Source organism: Diuraphis noxia, unplaced genomic scaffold (assembly GCF_037042655.1).
Source record: "Diuraphis noxia isolate RWA-SAM2 unplaced genomic scaffold, SU_Dnox_SAM2 contig0001, whole genome shotgun sequence".
In the NCBI taxonomy this organism is placed as follows: Eukaryota; Metazoa; Arthropoda; class Insecta; order Hemiptera; family Aphididae; genus Diuraphis; species Diuraphis noxia.
The window spans coordinates 9,001,243-9,025,466 of record NW_028301711.1 but is presented as its reverse complement, the minus strand read 5'-3'; the positions used below and the strand labels follow the sequence as shown (position 1 = coordinate 9,025,466).

Here is a 24,224-nt window from a genome sequence, read left to right as displayed (position 1 = left end):
TATTGAAATATAAAGTCTAAATCTTGATATTTTTACTCAGAATATTACTTAAAAGTTAAAATATATAGGTACATAAATGTTATATTATTATGTATGTATTTAAGTTTTTAACATTTTGAGATAATGAGATATTTTTATTGAATACCTATTCTATGTGAGGTAGGTACCTCATAAAGTTTTCTTAGTAGAAAATAAAAAAAAGTTAAGAGTAAATCACCAGTACTTACATTTTTATAAGCATGTAAAGTTAAAATTGTGAAAATTTGCAATTTCTTTTGTAGTTAGTAGAAATTCATTAACATTTTTTGTATTTATAGCTTTTATACACCATCACACATCCATTACAGTGACCCTTTTGCACACTGCAGTACCTTCAGCAGAACAGTACTTACTTGCCCAAGCTTTTTTTTTTAAATAAATATAATTTTTGATTTTAAATTTTTATTTTAAAACATTAAATTACATAGGTAGTACAAAGTTTAGGTAGTACACGCTTTATGTGGCCTTGACGATACAACCTCATTACCAGATCGTAGAGTCATTTATATAGATTCAAATAAGAAGAACACATTATACATAACTAGTTTAACTGATTGAATAGCCAAACAAAATGTTACATGCACAACGGCTGATATGTGGTCTTGCAATAACAAAAATTACTTAAGTATGTCAGGTAACTTTATAGATGATTTATTAGATATTCATACGTTCTAGGTTGTAGAAAAATTAAAGGCAATCATACTTTGTAATATAGCAGAAGTAATGAATGAAATAACTCATACATATAATATATAGAACTCTAAAATATCACATATAAAAACTGATATGGTATGGAGTTTTCAAATAAGTTTAATGATAACTGGTTAGGTGATGAATCTATATGTGATGAACCTAATTATATGGGGTAGAAATTGATAATTTTGGTACAGATTTTGATACTGTAGATTTCTCCACATTTTTTTTTTTTAATTCTGAAGATATGGCCAAAGTGATGATATAGGTATTATGATTACCAGATCATATAACTTGTTCTTCACATACCCTTAGCTTGATTGCAACTGTTGATGTTGACAAAATTTCTGGTAAGTGTTATAAAATAACCTCCAAAAATGTTTTTAATAAATTATGTAGTTTTTGGAATCTTTTAAGTTGAAACACAGTAGCATCAGACAAAGTATATGAAATCTGTAATTTCAAATCTCCTTTACTTATTATAACAAGGTGAAATTATTCATATGATGCTGTAAAAAAAATAATTGCACATAAGGAAACTGTAAAATCTTCATTTATTGAATTAAAACTTGAACAGCTAACAAAAAATGATGGGTATTTTAGTAATTAGAAGACTACTATTTTGTTATGGAACCGCTTGCCATTTCACTTGATAAGTTACAATCTGAATTATCTTTTTTTTGGGTTATGTCGCAACTACCATAATTTCGTTAAGACTTATATTAATTCAAAAGACAAATTTAATATATTTCAGAGATTTAGAACTATCAATTATTAAAAGCTTGAAACAAGATTTAGTTTTATATTTGATTTAGAAAACATTTAAAGTAAGCCACATAACATTCCTTCAATATCTCATCATAGGTTTAAACTTTCACGGGTACCTAATTAATAGATATTTAACTTACTGTAAAATTTTATTTTTGTCTGAATGCAATTTTATGAATTCATTAACCAATTCAGATTCTAATTCCATTGAAAATGATTCTGCTGGTAGTGATGACAAATGTTATGGTATTTTAACACAAAGTAAATATTCAATTGATTGTTCAGCTGCTGTTAGAGTACAGTTAAATGTAGATAGTACTAATGGAGGAACTGTACAAGCACTATCTTATTTAGATTCCAAAAATAAAGACTTGAAGTTGATCATGTGAGACACATTCCCAATTGTCAAAAAACTATTTTTTAAATATAATACTACCACTCTCCCTTCTTCAGCACCAGTTGAAACTATTTAGTAGTGGATACCAAATCTCAACCCCATGAAGAAACGGGCTTCAGGATAAGACTTCTGAAATGTTACTGTGTTGTAGGTGCTTAATGAAAGAATTTAATAGTTGTTAATAATATTATGTAAAATATATCGTAACATTTTTTTATACTTTATGAAGTTTGTTTTTTTTTTTTAATATTTTAGTATGATATGTATTTACTATATTTTTATAATTTACTTATTAACCATTTTTTGAATAACTAGTTAAATTTTTTATATATATATTTTAATAGTTAATTGCAATATAAAAGTTGTATTACTGCAATATATATTTAGTTATATTATAAGTATTATTTTTGACGTATTGTTTAATATTTTATTTATAAGTCTATTCAGTTAATGCTTTTTAGTGACTTACAATACTTGATTCAAAAAAAAAGAATAAAGTACAGATAATAAATGAATTACTTTTTAATATTTTTGCTATAAATGTTACTCCATAAGTATCATATAAATTGTAATATATTGCTTTTTAAAATTAAAATTTACTTGCAAAGAATGCATTTTATTAAAACAAATCATTTATTACTTATTTCCCAATTTCCTATACATAAATGTACATGTTTTTTGTTGTTCATTATTTACCTACATTGTTTTTCTTTTAATACAATCTTACTTAATTATAAACTTTTGTTATAATTAATCAAATTAATACCGAAGTTAAACATAATATTATAAATGATGATAAAATCTACATGTTGCACACTTGTACCCAACCTTCAAAAATAAAGATACAATTGACTTTATGACAAAAACAAATAAAAATAATTATGAATCAATGAAAATGAATCTTAAAATTTGATAAAAATTATATATTATAACTATGAAATACCATATTTTAGTTATAAGATAAAAGGATAAAAGTTAAATTTATTTTATTTTATTTGCTGAGTATAAATTGATAAACAAAAAAAGTGTAGATTAATATTATAATTTAAAAAATTTATCATTTTTTTATCCAGATAAATTTTTAGTTAGCTTCGCACAAAACTGCCTCCTAGACAACTGTAGAACTAAACAGATTTTTATGAAATTTTTTGTACATAACATTTCATCTTAAACACCTGGTTACTAATTTTTATTACCATAAAAATAGGCTTTTCATCTTTTTTTGAATAAAAACATTTTTTTTTTTTTAATTTAAAGAGAAGTCTTTTATAACAAACATGTTTATTGAAATAAAAATTTACATTATACATAATAGTTAAAACTCGGGCCTTTTCTTTCTTGGTATAAGGACTTTAAATTCTTCAATCACATCATCTAGGTCAATTTCAATAGAAATTTGTTATTCTAAGTCCATACTCTAAATTTATATTGCTTATATTATTTATATAATAATTAAGACAATTCAGGTGACTAGTAGAAATTAGTATTTTTTATATGTATATAATTGGTTGTCATTGGTGGATACTGGCGCAGGTAAGGTAAAAGTATGCATAAAATTATCACATTTATGGTTTCAAATAAAGTAATTATATCTTAAAACAAATATGAGAGTTAAATGTATAAGTACTTGTAAGTTGTAGTATTGTAAGGTACTCAAAAACTAGTGGCGTAAATTGGCCTCAATTTCTGTTGATGCAAAGAAATATTTTACTATCCATACATAACCACCAATACTCTAAATCCTTAGGAAATTTATGCTGTTAAATTGTTTTCCTATCTATAGTTATCTAGTGTCCTAATTGTATTTAGAAATTAGTATAACAAATATAAGGAGATATTGTTATTTTTCAAGTACTGTTTTTGAAAAGAAAAAATTTAGAAATTGTATTCATTTGAGTAATGTTTAATTAATTAATATAGATACATCATATTTGCTATAACTGTGTGAAAATCTTCAATATTTAAATTGTTTAACACTAAACTAGATAGTAAGGTACCTACCAAAGAAAATATTATGATTTTTTAGTTGTAGGCAAAGTGATAGTTTAGGTATTTAAATATTAGCGTTTGTGAATGCTGATTTAATTTTGAAAACCTATTTAACTTCTTGTTATTATAATTATAATTGAATAAACTATATTAGATTCCTAGATACTATTTAAGTAGATAGTGCCATGAAAATTAAGATAAATCTTAATTACTGAATACCTATAGTAATATAAAAACAAATGAAACACGCAGATTATAATTTAACTATAACGGATTTATTATTCCTTGTAATTTTTTTTATCCTAACCTAAACTAACCTAACCTTGTGACTGCGTATTTGTAATATTTTACATCTGCCTTTGTAACATTGTATTAGGAGCTCTCTATTAAATTGTCAAGCTTTTTTACCCAACAAATAAAATGTTATTAATATTCATACAAAAAAAACTAAACAAATTGGAAACTGGAAATGTCCGTAAACACTAAACAGTTCAAAACAAATCAAATTATTTTGAAAATTTTGATAATTGTATCGTGTATAGAATAATGGTATGGTCATTTGTTTTAAAGTAACCTACACAGATACAACAAAATAAAAATAAAATAAAAACACATCACTGTATAACTTTGTTCGGGATGTCAGAGGGAAAATTCCAATAAGAGTTGTGGAAATGGAAATGGAACATTTAAAAAAAATTCCAGCACTTTTATCAGGTACTCTAAATAAAAGAAACATAGATGAGAACAAAGATAAAATTATTTGGTTGAAAATATCTTTGTTGAGGTATGACAAGTCTTTTGGTATTATTCAATTCAAAAATTCATTAGACACAGAAGCTTCATTTAGAAAATTAGACATCCGTAAGATAACAGGTAAAACAAGATCTGGAAAAGAACCAACTATTGTATCTCAAGTCATACTTTCACAGGCCTATAATAAACCTAACCCTATTGACACAGAAAAAAAAAATCTCCGAAGTTTATTACCATTGATTAGACCAATATTAGAACCACCCTTTTTACCATGGACTAAAGACACCTATATATAATAATATCATCATCAGATGATGAATAAGTTTTACTAATTGTTATGAAATATAATATTCTATTAATATATTTTATTAGTTATGGAGTATATATTTTTTCTGATATTTATTTTTTTTTTTTTTATGGTGTTACTAAAGATTTTATTAATTTATTTTTATTTTGTATGGCATCACTTATAATTTTATTTTATTATTATTATTATTAATATTATGTTACATATATATTTTATTGAGTATAAAAAGGATTAAGTTGAATAAAGTTAAATTGTCAAAATATGTTATGTTAATTGCCTACCCCAAAAATTGTGCCAAAATATGATAACTACTTTGGTATTATCTAAATGTATTGAAAAGAATATTAAATACATTTTTTTTTAAATATCATCAAAATGTAATTTGTATCATGATCTACGAAATGTATAAAAATTTAATTTGTGGCACGCAATAGTGATTCATAAGTTGGAAATGATGTATTTTATGGTTTTATAAAATTTTGAAATTGCTCTCCTGAAAAATTTACTTTTTCCACATATCAGCTTTTGGCTCCAAACCACAGATATAGATATATATATATAATGCTACATTATGCTCACTTTAATAAATTGTAAATGTCATGCATATCCTTTGCTCTCAACAATGATGTAATGTAATTATTTACATTACAATCATATATTAATTATAAATACTGTTATTAACGCACCTAAGCAAATATTATATTTATTTTATGTAATGTACAGTAAATATAGGTATATCACACTGTTATAAGAATACACACAATTTCATTTTTAAATATATTGTTTTATTATTCGACCAGCATTTTAATAAATAAAAATAAAAGTAGTTTGAATGCACGGATCGGATAGACATTTTTCATGTGTATTGCAATACATTTAATTCATAGATAAGAGTTTAAGTAGGAGCTTAATGGGTCAATTGTTTATGTCAATGTTGTTACATACATGTAAGTAATAATAAGTATTAAGTAAACATAAAAACACTACAATAAACTCAATTTCAATCACTTAAAACATACATGTAATATTATACTGATATATTGTATTACCAAGTTAAAATTACTTCAATTCATATTATAATTCTACTGTTGTTTGTTAATTTTTATTACTGAACTTTTCATTGGCTTACATATATTAATATTATTTTTTGCAATACTTCAAACAACTTTCAAAACAAGAAAAAATATAATGGAAAAATATATTTTAATAAATTGAATTTAAATTCTTCAAGTGGTGTAACTATGCTTAAAATATTGTAGATTTATCATCATTTTTATGTCGTTGGCATGCAAACATGTATTTTAATTTATAAATGATATTATATATATATTATAAATAGGTATCATTTTACTACTTTATAACTTTTATTAATTTTTTTGTGTTTAATATTATATCAAAACTTAAAATATAATAAAATTAATTGATACCTATGTACCTATGTTTGATTAATAAATACAATCGGCAAATTACATTTTTTTTATTACTTATTTTATTGCAATACCTTTAGGCTACCCTTACCTAAAATAAACCATTGCCCATTGGTTACACTAAATAAATTCCAATTCCTTAAAACATACAATATGTTGTCTTCAGTATTATTTAATAAAACCTATAGGCTACACAACTACAAGCAGTAATTTGTTCGAACTTATGATGACATGTGTTAAATGTATATAAATATAATATAAGTTAGGTTCGGTTATATAGGCATATAAAAACAATTTACTAGGAAATTACACCCTTGAAGAAAAAACATATATAAATGGAATATCTTTTATATTGCTTATTTCATTAATGCAATTGTAACAGAAACACAATAAAAAAAAATCATCATTGTATTAATCCTTATTACTAATTCGTGACTAAACCATACTCTGTTAATCATATGAATTTCTACACGGCATTTTATTTGTGATATTCATTAATTTCTAAATTCACTTAATACCTTATTATTATTCATTGTGAATTTTTAAATGATGTCACACATGCATATATATATATATATATATATATATATATATATATATATATATAAATTTATATTGATTAAACAATTAATTTTTGTTATAATTGTAATATAAGTTAGGTTCGGTTTATAGGTATATAAAAAAAAATTTACTAGGAACACCCTTAAAGAAAAACACATGTATAGGGGTGTTAGTGGTTCGGGTTAAATCGGGTGCAAGGCCCTGATACAAACATTGATCCAAATATAATAATAATATTTTTTAAATAGTTATACGTCTTTAAAAATCTAATCTACAGTATAATAATAATATAATTATAATATTTAAAAAAATAGTTGTCTATACGATATATTAACAGGTATAAATTAATAATTTGATTTACGCATTACGTTTGCCAATAAAATAATAATAATTTAATCCACATCACGTTTTGTTCAGCAATCTTATTTTAAAATTCTGCTATTGTTAACTTGTTATTAACAATCTTAGTACATAAATATTGTAATTTTACATTTTTTCCTGATCCATGTTTATTTTTTATTCTTACGGGTTCCATATTATGTAAAGTTATTTCAGTTTTACCTACCCCCACTTCCTCAAGAAATTTATTAATCAGCTTCCAAGTTGTTAGATGACTATGCCCGATTAAATGCGGAAACCTATTGTTCCAGCTTTCACGAATATTATTTGAACGATTGTACGGTCCTGGAGTGTAATATAACCTCGTGTACGTTCCATGTTTCAGGGGGATACAATGGTATTTTTCAGACCAAATATGCAGGGTAGGTACCGTCGTCATGAAGGCGCCCGCCACGGAGACGCCTACACGTTCTATTGAATTTTTTTTTTCTTTTATAAGCAATTTCAATGGTCGTATTTAATGTCATATATAAATCAGAGGTTGACAGCTACATTTTGATTTCTTCACGTGTTAACGGCTTTGTAGAAAAATAACAATAGTCGGCATGCCGCTGGCGGCGACGACTGATCCAAGAATGTATATTATTTATATTATTTCCAGCTTATTTCATTCCAAAAATGACCAGTCATGGTTAGTAATTCGTAGAAGGTTAATTCTATATCTGAAATATCAATAGCACATAAATAATATAAATGTATAAGAATATGTGACATATTTTTCAGACCAAAGATGCAGGGTACCGTCGTCATGAAGACGCCCGCCACGGAGACGCCTACATGTTCTATTGAAATTTTTTTTTGCTTTTGTAAGCAATTTCAATGGTCGTTGCCAGGGCCGGAAGCATATAATGTTAATATGCGCACTCCGGACACCTTTGTTGCTCACCACTAACACCTAGGTCTTAAATATGCGAGGACTAGCTGGGTGTGTAGTGATGTAATAGCTCGAACAGCAGTGGTCGGGATTGCCGGGCAAATACTATCGAGCTACGTAATGCGTGTTGTGGATTATGTGTATTTTTTGTGTATTATGTGTGTATATAATATGTGGGTGTGTACAATAAAACAAATAATAATAAAATAGTAACAAGATTTTTGGTAATAGTTGCTGTTGCTGTACAATACACAATAATAATAATAATACAAATATATAATAAAATCACAGCAATACAAATGTATAAAAATATAATATTAATAAATCACAGCCCTTATGGCTAAGTAATATAAATATAATAATGCAGATGTGTAGCCCTTGTGGTTGACAATACAAATATAATAAATTGGCCCTTCTGGCCCAACAGAGTAAGGGCGGGTTGCATAAAGAACAGTCTGTAAATTTGTTACCGGCTCTGTAAGGTTTTTAATGATTGTATAAACTCTTTTCGGGTTACATAAAGAAATATGAAATTATTGATAACCGTGGTTACCAAACAAATTAAACCATATTTTTTTGATAAAACTAAACTAAACAATTCTTATCATAATTCATAAATGTAAATACAAATTAATAGGGGAGATTAGTCGTTACGTCACAATCTATAATGATAACGCGTCTGGTTCCAAACAAACTGTTATCACGGTTCATTCCATAAGAAATGCATTGACCGTTTATTTTTTTTAATTCTTTTGGTTTTTTCATCATTTAAAATTGCTTTCTTAGTTATAAAACTGATTTTATAGTATTGTATGCATATTAAAATATATATATTTAACCAATATTTATGTAGGTAGATTCACTTTTATATTTAAAACTTATATCCTAAAGCAAGCATGTCAAACGCTGAGCGGACTCTGTTCGTTTTTCAATTGATTTGCATAGTTTTCTGTTCAATATTCTTGGCCCAGTTTATTCTTAATGTTTGACATGCTTGGTCAAAAGTTAGATATAGCATATAATAATATTTAATTGGTATACATTATATGTATTATTATATGTTCAGTAGTGTTCAAATTATTGATTATTTAGCATAAAAAAAAAATTAAATTTTACTTATTTATTTGCTGTTTAGTGTTAGAATTTGTTTATATTTAATTTTTAACACAAATAACATAAAATCTTTACAATGTACCTACTTATATTTTCTAGTTACTTTAAAACATGGCATCAATAATAAAAATTCATAAGATAATTGAATTTATTAGTGATTCTAAGATTATTGCTAAAGGCGAAAACCATTTTGAAAGTGGAAATGTCCACAGTTGCAATTATGTTTTGGGAATTTTAAAAGGAAATGTGCATTCTAGCATGAAAAATAAATTAAATGATGTTGAGGTGAACTTAGTTTTTATTAATTGATTTAGATTTCATTGAGGTTGTGCAATTACTAATGTAAAAATAACTAGGTATATAACTTTTTAAGATTGATCAAACATCTCTAGTTGTGCCTCTATTATTTTACAAAATTATAAATTATATTACACATTTACAAGATTTTTCTTTCTTAATATTTCAGATTTGTATAAAGAATAATTCTGTAGAATATGCTAAATGCTCATGTGCAGTAGGACAAACTAAATGTAGCCATATGATGGCTTTATTATTACATGCCCATAAACATATATCGGTAACTGACTCTGAATGCTCTTGGAAAAAGAAAAGAAAAGTTGATGATGATATTGTTAAATCTATCGATGATCTCTACCCAGATAATTTCTCTATAATTAAAAGTACTAACTGCGATTTAAAAAAACTATGTTTTGAAAAGCTTAAACTAAGTAACCATATAGTAGGATTTTCTTGGTTACTGAAACCAGAACCTATTAACCATTTAAATGATATTGTAAATTTACCACCATTAGAGTCTATACTATTTTCTAAAGAATTTGAATGTGCTATCAGTAAAAAAGAATTTATTTCTAATTTATTTAAATTAGACCAAAATAAAATAGAAAAAATAGCTACATACACAACCGGCCAATCAGAAAATATAAAATGGTCCCTTTATAGACAATATAGAATTACCGCAAGCAATTTCCACAAAGTTTTGAAATGCATTCATCGAAACAAGTTTCCACCATCATTATTTAAGACACTTTTAGGCAATTACAATCTAAATTCAGTACGATCTATTCAATGGGGTAAAAATCATGAAGAAGTGGCATTAAATGAATTTAAAAGCAAATATAAAATTGATGTTTTATCTACTGGTATTTGGATTCATGAAGCAGGAGTAATAGGTGCAAGTCCTGATGGTCTTGCTACTATAAATAATAAAAAATATTGTATTGAAATCAAATGTCCATTTAAGTATCGCAATCAAGATTTAAAACAGTGTTTATCGGACAACTCAGATTATATAATATACTTTGATGCAGATATAAATAATTATAAATTAAATATAAAACATGAATATTTTGATCAAATTCAAGGTCAAATCTATTTAACTAAATCTGAAGCTTGTATTTTAATCATTTGGACTACTAAAAGTATAGTAGCTGTGGAAATTGAAAAAAATATTAACTGGGTTACAAATATTGACAGCTTAATTGATTTTTATTTTTCAGTATACATTCAATGGTTATTAAAAAACAATACGAATACAAATTAAACATGAAACAGTTTAAACAATTTCGTTATTAAAATATTATATTATAATCTAATAATACAATATTCATATACATTTATATACTATTGTAAATCATACTAAACTATCTTGTCAAAATTTTTTTGTTATATAATATATGTACCTACCTACTTTAATTATTACATTATAAAAGAAATTAATCATCAGAAATATATAAATTGTCTATTTCTTTTATTAAAGGATTTCGAAAATTAACCAATGCTGAACATAATTGAAAAACAATTGAAGCTTTTACATACAAACATTTAGGAATATGGGACAAAATATGGTACTCTTTTAACCTTTGTATTGCACGTTCCACATGAATCCGAGCTCTTGCAATATTTTTGGTTTTTACAACTTCACTCGGAGTAAATTGAGGTGAAACTAAAAATGGTGGAATATTTAAATTAACTCCACTAGGAAGAAGATCAGAAATAAGAAAGCCTTTATTGGCAAGAATTAGATCACCTGGTTGAAATATATTTAAAACTCCACAATCAGCTACAATTTTTTTATCTGAAATTGATCCCGGATAAAGTTTACTCACAAAAGTTATGACCCCATTGGGTGCTATACCTATTAATCCTTTAAGAGTATTTCTATGCTTATAATTACTATAAGTCAACTTTTGTTGATCTAATTGTTTAGGTATATCACACGATACCTCAGTACAATCAATAATCATACGGCAATTTTGGAAACTTTGAAAACAGTTAGGTAAGCAAAGTTGATTTTTTAGTTGAGATGGAACATTGTCCATTAGAGACTTGAATAATATATCATGTAATAAAATAATAAAAGTTAAAGTAATATTAGATACAGTTGATGTGCTGGTATTAAATCTAAAAGCTAAGTCTTTATGACCTAAGTTTAACTTTAATTTCATTAGAGTCATAAGTATTTGATCTTTTAATGAAAAGCAAGTGACATTCCAACCTAAGTAGTAATTAAATGTAACGTTTGAACACAGTGTCACAATTATTTCAAACATATCTTCACTTAATCCAGTATAATATTGAAACATATTATCATTTTTTGAAATTGAATGATGACCAAATGGATGTCTTTTTAAGATCTCAATTTCTTTTTTTAAGTCTTCGTTTTCTTTTTTCAAAAAATAACATTCAACATTTTTCTCCAGAATTGTATTTTTTTCAACAATTATTTCAGCACTTTCAGTATTAGATTCTTCATTAATAATTGAATCACTTGCAGCAGTATTATCACATTGTTCTTCGACATTACATCTTACTGTTTTAGTTCTAAATTATAAATTAATTTGGATTATTACCTATATTATTATTATTAGCCATCAATATAGTTTTATACATAGGCGTGTCCACAGTGGGGTACAGGGTATGCACCTGCACCCACTGCGATTTCATGTAGCACCATGAATTAAGAAAAATTGTTCAAAAAAGGGCCTTAGCCCCTTAGGTATGCACCAGGTTGTACCCTCTGCGTCCAAGGTCTGGACACGCCTATGGTTTTATATACTCAAGGAAATTTGGAGTAGGTAACTATGATGAATTGAATAACAAATAGGTAAATTATTATATTTTTATTTTTATTGCAATATTGTAATAAATATAAACATATTTTTATTATAAACTGTCATTTTTGTAATTTTTAAATTAGTTTTTTTTTTTATTATTGATCTTAATTGACATTAGCAACAAAGGCCATTAGTTACAGTTTACAATTTCAATTTACAATACCCGCATGTGCTGTCTTCGTTTTAAATTCATACGACATAGCACATTTTCATTCAGAGGAATCAATTTTATGCTGTTATAACTACAGTTCATTTAAAAATTAAAATATCAATAAAAGCCTATGAGATGTCTTAGATAATATTATTATATTTAAGTTTGATAATAAGTAAATTTACTCTATTATTAAAGCTAACAGCATAAAATTGATTCCGCAGAACAAATATTTGCTATATTGTATGTATGTAAGACGGAAACAACACATGCTGGTATGGCTTAAGAATTTAAAAATGTGTGTGATGGTGTCTGTGTCTGTCCAAATACTGCTTCTTATATGTTGGGTATATAGACGTTTCTGTGTATTGGAGGCATTCAATGATTAAGTGGTTGACAGTTAGTTTGGTTCCACAAGAAATGCACCGTGGTTTTTCTCCATTTTCCATGAAGTATTCATGTGTAAGATGTAAATAAAGTGTATAATAATTATAAATATAATATGTTACAATAAAAATTACCTTTTACGTTTTTCAGGGGAAACAAAATGCATTATTTTGTTTTCATTCCAAGCAAATATAGACGGACTGTTTTCTTTCAAACCATCTTTAAAATGACAGCTACACAATCGGCTATTATTTGATGGAATAGAATCTGCCCTCCTAATAAAACAATTATAATAATATTACTATAGAATTAATAGTATAAGTAACACAATAATATAATAAACAATAAAGCTTACCTAACTAAATTCGCCCAAGAATTTCGTAATGTCACATCTGTCGGAAAACGAAAAAAAGAACACGATTCTCTTACAGAATTATGTGAACACTGGGGTGCCCAGCAGTTGACCATGATTAAAAGACCTAACACCTAAAGTTTCTGATATATACAACACTATAAAGCCAGTTTAAAAAATAAGAAATCAATTATTAAAGGGTTAAAAACCAAAAGAATCAAAAAAAATAAACGGTCAATGCGTTTCTTATGGAATGAACCGTGATAACAGTTTGTTTGGAACCAGACGCGTTATCATTATAGATTGTGACGTCACACTAATCTCCCCTATTAAATTAATATTTATTTCATATTCGTACCTATTTTACTTATTTGAATTTCGAATATTAATTATTATATTTATTCTAAAATTTGTAAGTATTGTTATTTTATAACCGTCTACTGTCGACAATTTTAAAATGTCAAAGGTTAATGAAAGTATGTTGTTAAAAAAGAATTCAAGAACCAAAAATTTTGATGAAAGAGAAAAAAAAATGCTCATTGAACTTAATCCCCACAAACATATAATTGAAAACATAAAGGTATGTATAACAAATTTAGTTAGCAAAACAAAACAATGATATTAGTGTAGGTACTTATAATATTGATGTATTAATTTATTTTACACCTATTCAAATTAATTGTTTTAGACTGATGCTTTTAGCATTAAACATAAAAGCAAAATATGGGATGATATTGTTATCAAATACAATGATCAGCAAACAACTGGTATTAGAACTGTTAAACAGCTAAAAACCGTATATGGCCAAAAGGCAAGCAAAAAAATCAATTAGTGATGATAAAGTAAGTTAAAATTTATAGATAAATACTAAGAATGTGTTGCAATTATGTATGATTTAGCCTGTGTTATTGTTGTCGTCAGGTACACTGATACAAAGTTATGATAAAACTATAATATAATATTATAATTAACTGTTTAATGAAATTAAAAATATAAGAAAACATTATATTTAAAATAGGTGTTAATGTATAAAATCATTAAACTATTTACGGATGAGGAACAATCCATGGTTCTGGATTTGGTCCAATCTCAACGTTCATCTATTGTAAGTTTTTTGTAATCTTGTAAATTGTATAGGCACAAGATAAAAAACAATGTAAGTTCATATATCCAATTTTTTTTTATTATTATTATTAACAGCTTAGTGGCCATTTATTTGAAAAGGATGAAGCATGGTCAAATGTTCTTGAAACATTTAATTTGTACCAAACATCAGGTGTCAGAACAGTAGATGAAATCAAATATTTATTTGAATATTTAAGTAAAACTGCTAAAAGTGAAAATAAAAATGATAAAGTAAGTCCCATTATTAGTTAATATATCCTATCTCCCTTAAAATAACTATTGGTGATAGACACTCAGTAAAAGTTTTGATCTTAAATATTTTAAATGAAATGTGTTCTAGCATGATTTTCAATTACGTGACATTAATTATAAATTTAATATTTCTGACAACCCAAATTACTGTTATGCAAACTCTATGTTTCTATTTAGTAGAAGTGACTGACTAAGATTTAATGTGTATTCAAATTATGTTATTATTTGTATTACAGGTTGAAAAATTTAAAACTGGCGGAGGACAATACAAACAAAGTATGAACCAATTAAGTGAGCAAGTAATTGCAGTAATTGAAGACCAAATTACTCCGTTAGTAAATGAATTTGATGATGATTATGGCTATGCTGGTATGTCCTAGTTACTTATATATAAATTATATAATGCAAATAAAAATTAAGAAGGGCAATTGGGTAAGACTCTGATTCCTAACCTATCAGCCAATATTAGTAAATAGTAAATATATGATATGGTGTATTTATATTACTGTATTAAAGTAAATTTTTATTTAAAAAAAAATCTAAAATAAAAGGATTTTAATAATTCATAGAATCAAAAATTATGTATACATATTATCTATTGTATTAATTTCAAAATGTTTTAGTAATTAATATGAGTTCTTTATATTTAAGATCCAATAAACGCTGATAGATGTGTTCAAAATGTACAAGATGATGTGGAAATTATTGAATTTGAAGATGGAGTAGAAGAATTTAATATCACAGTAGAACTGCTTAAAATATAACATAATACATTTATATATCTCTGTATTTTATATAACATATTTCAAAGGTCTAATAAAAATGTATGTGAAGATTACGTAAAATTCTAAAAAAATTACTTGAAAAGCACCAGTTGCATAGTATCTAAGTGCAATCAGAAGCTGAAGCATTGGTGACAAAGACATGTTCCGGTGTAAATTATGATGAAGATCATCTTGTATCATGTTTAGCAACTCCATGAACATCATTTTAGACAGCCTAAAAAATACAAAATACTACTCTGGTCTCTGATAAATAAAATACCTAACTAAATATAGGCAGATGGTATAAACCCAAAAACTTAAATAGTGCATTTTCACTTGAGCCTTGAAATATGGTTAAACTATTAACTAAATTTTCTGTTTCATTTATAAGGAATCAAATAACTAAAACATAGTTTGGATTTCCATTTTGGGATTTGAATAGTCTGATTTAACTAATCAGTTACATACAAATTGTAGATTATATAAACTCGGCTAATGGTTACTTTATACATTTTACATTTTTATATAAAACGTAGGTATAATATGTGATGACTAAAACACATCACATTATTGCTTATTTAATATTAGCTGGTGCCTGGTACAATAAGTAACTGGAAAACTTTTTCTTTTGCTACAAAAAAACCTCTCTCTACATGTATGTTCGTAGAATTTTTTCTATAAAAAAAAATAAGTTTTTCAGAAACAAATGTTTTTTTTAAAAACACTCAGTTGTAAAATTAATACATCTTTGCTTCGCTCGGTGACGATATACACCCAAAACGATGTCATAATATTATGGATAGCGATACTTATTAGTTATTACTATAAAGTAGGTACTTAATATACTAAAAAAATTATTTGAAATAAAAGTTTATAATTTATTTTAAATATCATTACAAAGTTTAGAATATCTCCTTTTCTTCAAATCACAATATCATTAAATTTGTAAAATAATAACAAAAACATAATACAAAAAATAATAAAGGAAAACATTATTGCATAAAGCTTAACTTTCAATATGCAAAAAATTAATAATAAGAAAAAATAAAATCATGTATATTTTATTACCTACCTGGTTGTGTTTTATACCTTATAATTATTATTTATTATAAATAGTCAATCAAAATAAATTTTATTGTTTCTGGTTTGATGGTAATGGTTGTGACGTGGGTGTAAGTGTGGTTGGAATATTGTGGTCTGAATTAGAGGATGATGAATGAGTATAGTTAGGTTGTGTATATGCTGGATATGAATATGGGTAAATCTGAGCATTTGAATAAGAAATGGAATTATAATGTATATTAGACGATGGATTTTGGTTCATTGTATTATAATTATTAAGATGTATAGGAGCAGTTGGAACGGGATACTGATGTTGTGGTTCATGGAGTATATTTTGCTGTACGGGTGGATATGGATATTTTAAAATATTTTTTAAATATTGAAGGCTGTTTAGGTGAAATTCTAATTTTTGCTCGTCGTTTAATAATTTTAAGTAAGGAAGAAACGACATTACAATACTCATGTCTGGACTTGATGTCATTTCTTGATTTTTTTTAGTTGATCAAGTAAATTACTTTGAAATGGAGTAATTTGATTTTTTTTGGTGTATTATTATAGTTAATAAGGTTAGATGAAACGTTCGCTGGTTTCTCGGAGGAATCATCATCTAGATCGCTTAAACAGTGCAGACGTCCTGTATCGTCTTCTACATTGTCAAAATTATCGGTCGTTCTAAAAATTAAATATACATTTATGTTTAAAATGATTTATTAAATTAATATTGTTTGATTTTCATAATTAAGATAGAGACATAAACATTGCCAAAAAATTAAAAAAATATTTTTAAAATATCATTCTTATATAATATACGAGTAGCACCTATACTCTATTTAATTTCTAATTATTATAAGTAAGCAATTATAATAACAAAATAAAAGTAATTAATTCACTTACTTTCTTTTTTTAGTAGTTGTATTTAAAAATGACATGATTTGTGCGTATGCGTACGGTTTTTTTTGTGTTGCTTCTGATCCGCTTCTAATACTTTTTTCTTCAGACATATATTTTAAATATGCATCACGAACATGTTTCCATTTTTTATTCTTTAACTCTTTTACTAAATTAAAAATAATATTCAGTAATTATTGTGATTTTAATTTTATATTAGGTACGTATTAAAGCTATCATGAGTTATAATGTAATTTTTAGATTCTGATTTTAATACCAAAATTAAAAAAGTGTTTTAACGAAAATGTCAATCTAAATAACTGGTGAAATTTTCAAGTATCTGCCACTTATACTTTTTGAATAATAACAAATATTTAAAATCGTTTGAGGGTAAATCGTTATCGTTACGCTATTTCGAAAAAAAAAAATTAAAACTTAAACGCACTTAAAATTTGTTTAAATTTTTCTTATAATGATGCTTCGAGTTTTCTATAAAGCTACTTGAAGGAAAACTTAGTGTTGTGTTTTTAATCCTTAGATATAAACACAAACAATTTTATGATTTTAGATTCTGAGCGGAGCGATGAATGTATTGATTTTACCATGATGTGTGTTTTTAAAAAAAATTTTTTTGTGTCTGTCATCATGTTTTGGGACAGTAAAAATGCTTCGATTTTTGACTTCAGTACCTCGTTCGATCAGAAAGTGAATCTAGTTGGTACTTTGGGGGGGTCAAAAGTAAAAAATTCTTAATACTTTTCTAAATAATTGAGAAAAACAAACTAAAAATTAAGGGAAAAACGGGAAATTTTACGCACACTCATTTTTCGACAAAATTGATTTTGGTTTTTGATGTAACTTTAAAACAAATGACCATAGATACATGAAATTTTCACCTAATGTTTATATAAGTATATTCTATCCGCCATGTAATTTTCAAAAAATTTCGACTTAAGTTGAACTATTCATAGGCATTTAAAATTTTTGATCATTATTAGTTTTTTTAAAATTAATATCGATAAAAATTTATTTGTTAGGCAGAAAAGCTTGAAAATTTAATACAAGGCTCTTAACATATTGTTACAATAGCAGTTGAAAAATGAAAGAAATCCATAGTCACAATTTTTTTTTATAAGCATTCAAAGTTTAAATTTTGACAAAATACGTAAAAATCACGAAAATTATTTTAAGCTAGAAATTCATAAAAAATTTTCTTTTTAAATCTAAGATTTAAAAATTTAATACAAGATTCCTTACAAGTTTTTCAATTTTTATCACAAATAAAAATTCCACCGGAAATTCAAATTAAATTTTTATGAGCATTTGAAATTTAAATTTTTACAAACATTGGATTTTCACTTTTAGCGATTTCCTTATTTTGGTGTAACTCTAAAACAAATTACCACAGATACTTGAAATTTTGACTGAATGTTTATATAGGCGTTTTATATATTTGATAAAATTTTCAAAATATTTAGATTTGTTTTGAGCCGTTTACTGACATTTTAATTTTTAAACTTTTTTAGTTTTTTTTTCTATAATATCGATAAAAATGTATTTGTTCGGTAGAAAAGCTTGACAATTTAATACAAGGCTTCTAACACATTGTAACAATAGAAGTTGAAAAATATTAAAAATTCGTAGGCACGATTTTTTTTTATAAGCATTTAAAGTTCAAATTTTGACTAAATACGTAAAAATTACGGCAATATTCAAATAATTTTAGATAGAAATTCATAAAAGTTTTCCTTTTTAATTCTAAGATTTGAAAATTTAATACAAGGCTCCTAACATATTTTTACAATAGCAGTTGAAAAATAAAAGAAATGCGTAGTCACAATTTTTTTTTTACAAGCATTCAAAGTTTGAATTTTGACAACATATGTAAAAATCATTTTTCAACTTTAAAGTTACTTGCAAATTTTCGTGATTTCGACATATTTCGTAAAAATTTGAATTATAAACGCTTATAAAAAAAACTGTGACTAACGATTTTTGATTTTTTTTTAACTACAATAAGATCAACTCATAAGGAATCGTGTATTCAATTTTCAAGTTTTTTTAATCATCCATAAAATTAATTAAAATTGTAAAATTACTTATTAATTAACAATTTATTTTATATAATTAAAATGAAATAAAAAATACCTTAAAATTATAATACAACCATTACAATAATTATTGTATAATGCACATCATATAATTACTTTATTTATTAAAAATAGGTTTTTGTTAAACTTTAACAGATACCTGGCAACTGGGACACATTTCGCTGCGTTGCATTTTGACTTTCGTATTGGAAAAAGTACGATAAACGGAATTGTAAGAGAAACATGTCAGGTTTTATGGTCAGTCCTACAACCCACAGAAATGCCAAAACCAAATAAAGAAAAGTGGATAGATATTTCAAAAACGTTTTATTCGAAAACAAATTTTCCGAACTGTCTTGGAGCAATTGATAACACGTTGTGATAGCGTTGTGTAAGCACGTCAGATGCAAAAATCCAGAAAACTCGGGTTCTCTGTTCTTCAACTATAAAAAATACTTTTCAATAGTATTAATGGCGGTGGTCGATGCTAATTTAAATTTCATATACATCGACGTAGGCGCATATGGTCGCGAAGCCGATTCTAGCGTTTTTCGACAAAGTGTGCTTGGAAAAATGTTATACTCGCAACAACTTCAAATTCCGGACCCAGTTGCATTGCCTTTAACCGAAAACAATATTCAGCCATATGTTTTTGTCGCTGATGAAGCGTTTGGTCTTCACGCAAATTTATTGAGACCATTTCCAGGTCGTGGACTTAATAACACTCGTCGGGTGTTTAACTACAGGTTATCGAGAGCAAGACGTACCGTGGAATGTGCTTTCGGAGTTTTGGCCAATAAATGGCGAGTTTTGCACACGACTATTTTAGTGGAACCAGATTTTTGCGATGATATTGTTAAAGCATGTTGTGTTCTCCATAATTTTATCCGAAAGAGAGATGGGTATAATTACGATGAAGAAACTGATGTGCATAATTTGGATAATTTGACATCTTGTGGAAGAAATATTAATAGAAGTGGAATAGACGTAAGAGATAATTTTGCTGATTATTTTATGGCTGATGGAGCGGAACTTTTCTAATACGGAATGCTTTAGAAGAATGATAGGTATATTTTATTTTATATTATAAATTATATTATTTAAAAAAAAAATTTTTTTTTTTGTATCTATGATATCACCATGTATTTGAATTTAATTGTATAAATTATATGCATTAAATAATGTTATTATTTTGTTTAATACAATTTCGTATTATACAGTACATAATACATTATAAGTAGGTACATATAGTATAGTAATACTTACCTTTACTATTTTGTTCAATAGTATTATTTTATTTATTTATTTATACCTATTTAACCTATTATTATAATCATATGATTAATTTTCTTACCTCTTTCTTCTTTTTCAGCAGCTTCCAAATTATCCCATTCCAAATTGTATACTGCTTCGGCTACTTTCAACCAAGATGAGATTTTTAGGTCCCTATTCATATAATCATTTGAGCTCATATCCCAAATACACGGATAGTTTTGAACCTCGGTTATAAGTTTTTCGGTTGAATACATGTTTATTGTGTTAAAATAAAAAAATATTTAAATATTAAAAAAAAACTGAAAAGTGCACTATTCAAAAAGTAACGGTAACCGAAAAACGCTCAGTGTAGACGGCCCTGTAATGAATGAATGTAATTTTGTGTACGGCGGAAACGCATCGTCGCAACCAAACCGCAACAGCGCGCGGATTATTCCAGACCGATTTCGGACGGTTCGGAGAAACGGTCTAGTCTAGACACAACAACGCGGATTAAATGTTAATTATAGGTGTCTCGGTCGTTTACCGATCGGTTGCGTATTATCGGCAGCCGAAAAAACGCTAGTCTGATCCGGCACTAAGATCTTTGAACCCTCTAGCTTTTAGTGGTAAAGTGTCAGCATTTGACAGTGACAGAATTGAAGATCAAAATACATACAGTCATGAAATGCTTGTACAAAAACTAAAAGAATTGGAAACTGAATATAGGCCAGAAGGGCCTACTTATTATATTGTGATACAAATTAAATTATTATACCTTTGTGTCGGCGCTAATCGCCTATTTTATTACATTTGTGTGAATACCATTTTTCATGTTTTTGTGATTATGTTATTATTATATAGTTAGGCAGCGGCTGGCCAGCAGTGCACCGACAACCTGTGAGTTTTATTTATATTATTATTTATGCTATAATACATATTATTTAGTTGTTCTTCCATAGGGGACAATTTGCTGAGTGCTTTTAATGGAATTGGAGGTCCTCCTCCTGTTACACAGGGTTTAGATTTCACATCTCGCAACTTGATTTTTACAGTTTTTTTTAAATTTTCATATTTTAATTTCAAACATTTTGGACTACGATATCCATTTAGGCTTTTGCAATTAAATTTATTTGCTAATGCTTCCCAAGTTTTATTTTTTAGGTTGGCTGTTACGGCATCTGTTTTTTTGTTTTCCAAAATATGTTTTTGACTAGCCACCAGGTCGACAAGAAGTTGCAGTTCGCCGTCAATAAAATTTGTGGAGCGTTCACGTTTGATTTTTAATAAACTCATAGTTATTAAATTGTACTCAAAACTAACAAATACAACACGACAACATTGAACATATAAAATCAAAAGTATTCTATATTTTTAAAAGTGAAAAACTGTTAACTGAAAACGTCAAAAGATCGTAAAAGAATAGGCGTGTTTTGGCGACGCAGTTTTGAGCAACCTGATGGCTGATTTAGAATCGTTTGCTCAAATAACCACTTGGTTGCTATATCGCCAAAACGTTTTGTTTACTGTACAGTATTTTTTTTTAAGTTTGTGGTGATAACTGATAAATGATAGTGTGATAACTATAAAATGGTAATTAAATAAAAATGTACCTATACTTATTTTATTTTTTAATTTAAATATCTAAACCTTATACCTTATTCATTATGAATGATGAAAGTGAATTAGTACTAGTAATGCTAAGCTATATTATGGAGTCGCAATCAACTGTTCTAAAATATAGACAGTTATGTTGGAATGTATTACAATATAAAAGAAAAACAAATTTAAGAATACTAAAGTTGTTGTTGAGTCGTCAAAGTCATATAAGGTTGCAGAATCCTATAGATACGATTATAAAAGATTATGTAGACAGTGATTTCCATTCTCATTTTCGAATGATGCGTCAAACATTTTTTAAACTTGTACAGATCTGCTTAAAAGAATGTAATTTAACTAAAAAATACTCTGGAGGAAATCAACCTTTGTCTGTTGAAAAAAAAATTCTCATAACATTATGGTACCTAGCAAAAGAAGGTTCAATGGGCTCAGTAGCAGAGGTTTTTAATGTGGTAAGATCTACTGTAAAGTGTGTTACCAGAGATGTAATTTTAGAATTATGTAAACTGTCTCCAAAATTTATAGCGTGGCCTAGTAAAGAAGATGCTCTCATTTTGGCTAAAGACTAAGTCCAGATCTGATTTTCCAGATGTTATTGGTGCAATCGATGGTTTACATTTCTGTATAAAAGCCCCTTTAGATCAACAGGATTGTTATACTGACCGAAAATTAAACAAATCTATTATCATGCAAGCTATTTGTACTTCAAACTTCTTGTTTACCAATGTCAATATTGGTTACCCAGGCCGTCTTCATGATGCAAGAGTTTTTTCGAATAGTGATGTTTTAAAAAAATTGAAACTGAAGGACCTAAAAGCCTATTTTATGGAAAGTATCATTTACTTGGTGATCTAGCATATACCAATACAAGTTGGCTTATTACACCTTTTAAGGACTATGGAAATTTAACTATAAGACATAGAAAATTTAATACTAAACTAAGCAAGACCAGAGTTGCGATTGAAAACACTTTTGGCTTATTGAAGGGACGATGGCGAAGATTACTTTTCATTGATACTAATAACATAAAAATGGCTTCAATTATTATATTAGCTACTTGTGTTCTACATAATTTTTGTTTGCTTAACGACGATTTTTTAGATACCTTCATAAGGGACGAAAATTATATGGTGAACACACATCAACGAGTTGAAACAAGCCGAGTAGAAATAAGGACAGGAGAAGAAAAACGAAGAGATCTTCTTAATTTATTGACTCAATAAAAAACTTTACTTAAGATTATATTATAACATAAATAATTTCAAGTACAAAACATTTAATATAAGTAATAACAAGTTTAAACAAATCAGTCTATATACCTTAAATATTTTAACAAATTATGAATAAAAATACTAATATAAATTTAAAAAAAAAATTATTTTTCTATTTTTACAGGTAAATGGTCAGTATTTACATTGTTCAGTATAAAAAATTAAGATTAATACTAATTATCTATTTAAGATGATATAACATAAATTATTTGAAGTAGAAAACATTTCATATAATATATTTTAAGTTTTTAACAAATTATGAATACAAATACTAATATTAATTTGAAAAATTGATTTTTCCAATTTTATAGGTAAATAGTCAGTCTTCACATTGGTTAATGTAACAAATTAAGATAAATACTAATTTTACTGATTACAGAATTATTTTATAACAATGCATAGTAATGCAAGTTTCTTCAATTGAAATTATTTATTCATCATAAAAGTAATCAATTGAGATAAAACTTTGGTTTGTTCTTTTTGTTCGGAGATCATTGCTTGACTAAAATTACACAGTCACAGAAATATAAAATTACTTAGAGATAGTAGGTACC

General features: G+C 26.6%; 2 protein-coding genes and 2 pseudogenes across 2 annotated transcripts; 1 reads left to right on the top strand and 3 right to left on the bottom strand.

Annotated features, from left to right (window-relative positions):
- Positions 1–1,673: 1,673 nt before the first annotated feature.
- On the top strand, positions 1,674–2,079 carry LOC149059453 (uncharacterized; annotated as a pseudogene).
- An 8,974-nt stretch (positions 2,080–11,053) lies between these two features.
- Positions 11,054–11,890, bottom strand: LOC149059452 (uncharacterized). The gene has a single exon (XM_089220608.1). The coding sequence runs from the start codon at positions 11,888–11,890 to the stop codon at positions 11,054–11,056; it is 837 nt and encodes a 278-aa protein (XP_089076734.1).
- A 51-nt stretch (positions 11,891–11,941) lies between these two features.
- Positions 11,942–13,530, bottom strand: LOC149059451 (uncharacterized; the record flags this gene model as incomplete). The annotated part of the gene is made up of 3 exons (XM_089224265.1): positions 13,348–13,530; positions 13,127–13,267; positions 11,942–12,161 (listed from the first exon to the last, which is right to left on the bottom strand). Coding segments are annotated over exons 1-3 (474 nt in total), but the record flags the coding sequence as incomplete, so codon positions are not given.
- Positions 13,531–16,617: 3,087 nt separating this feature from the next.
- LOC149059450 (uncharacterized) lies at positions 16,618–21,054 on the bottom strand (annotated as a pseudogene).
- Positions 21,055–24,224: the final 3,170 nt, after the last annotated feature.

Excerpts from the sequence above, each read along its gene's own strand:
- LOC149059452 (XM_089220608.1), bottom strand. The coding sequence starts at position 11,890 with ATGTTTGAAATAATTGTGACACTGTGTTCAAACGTTACATTTAATTAC.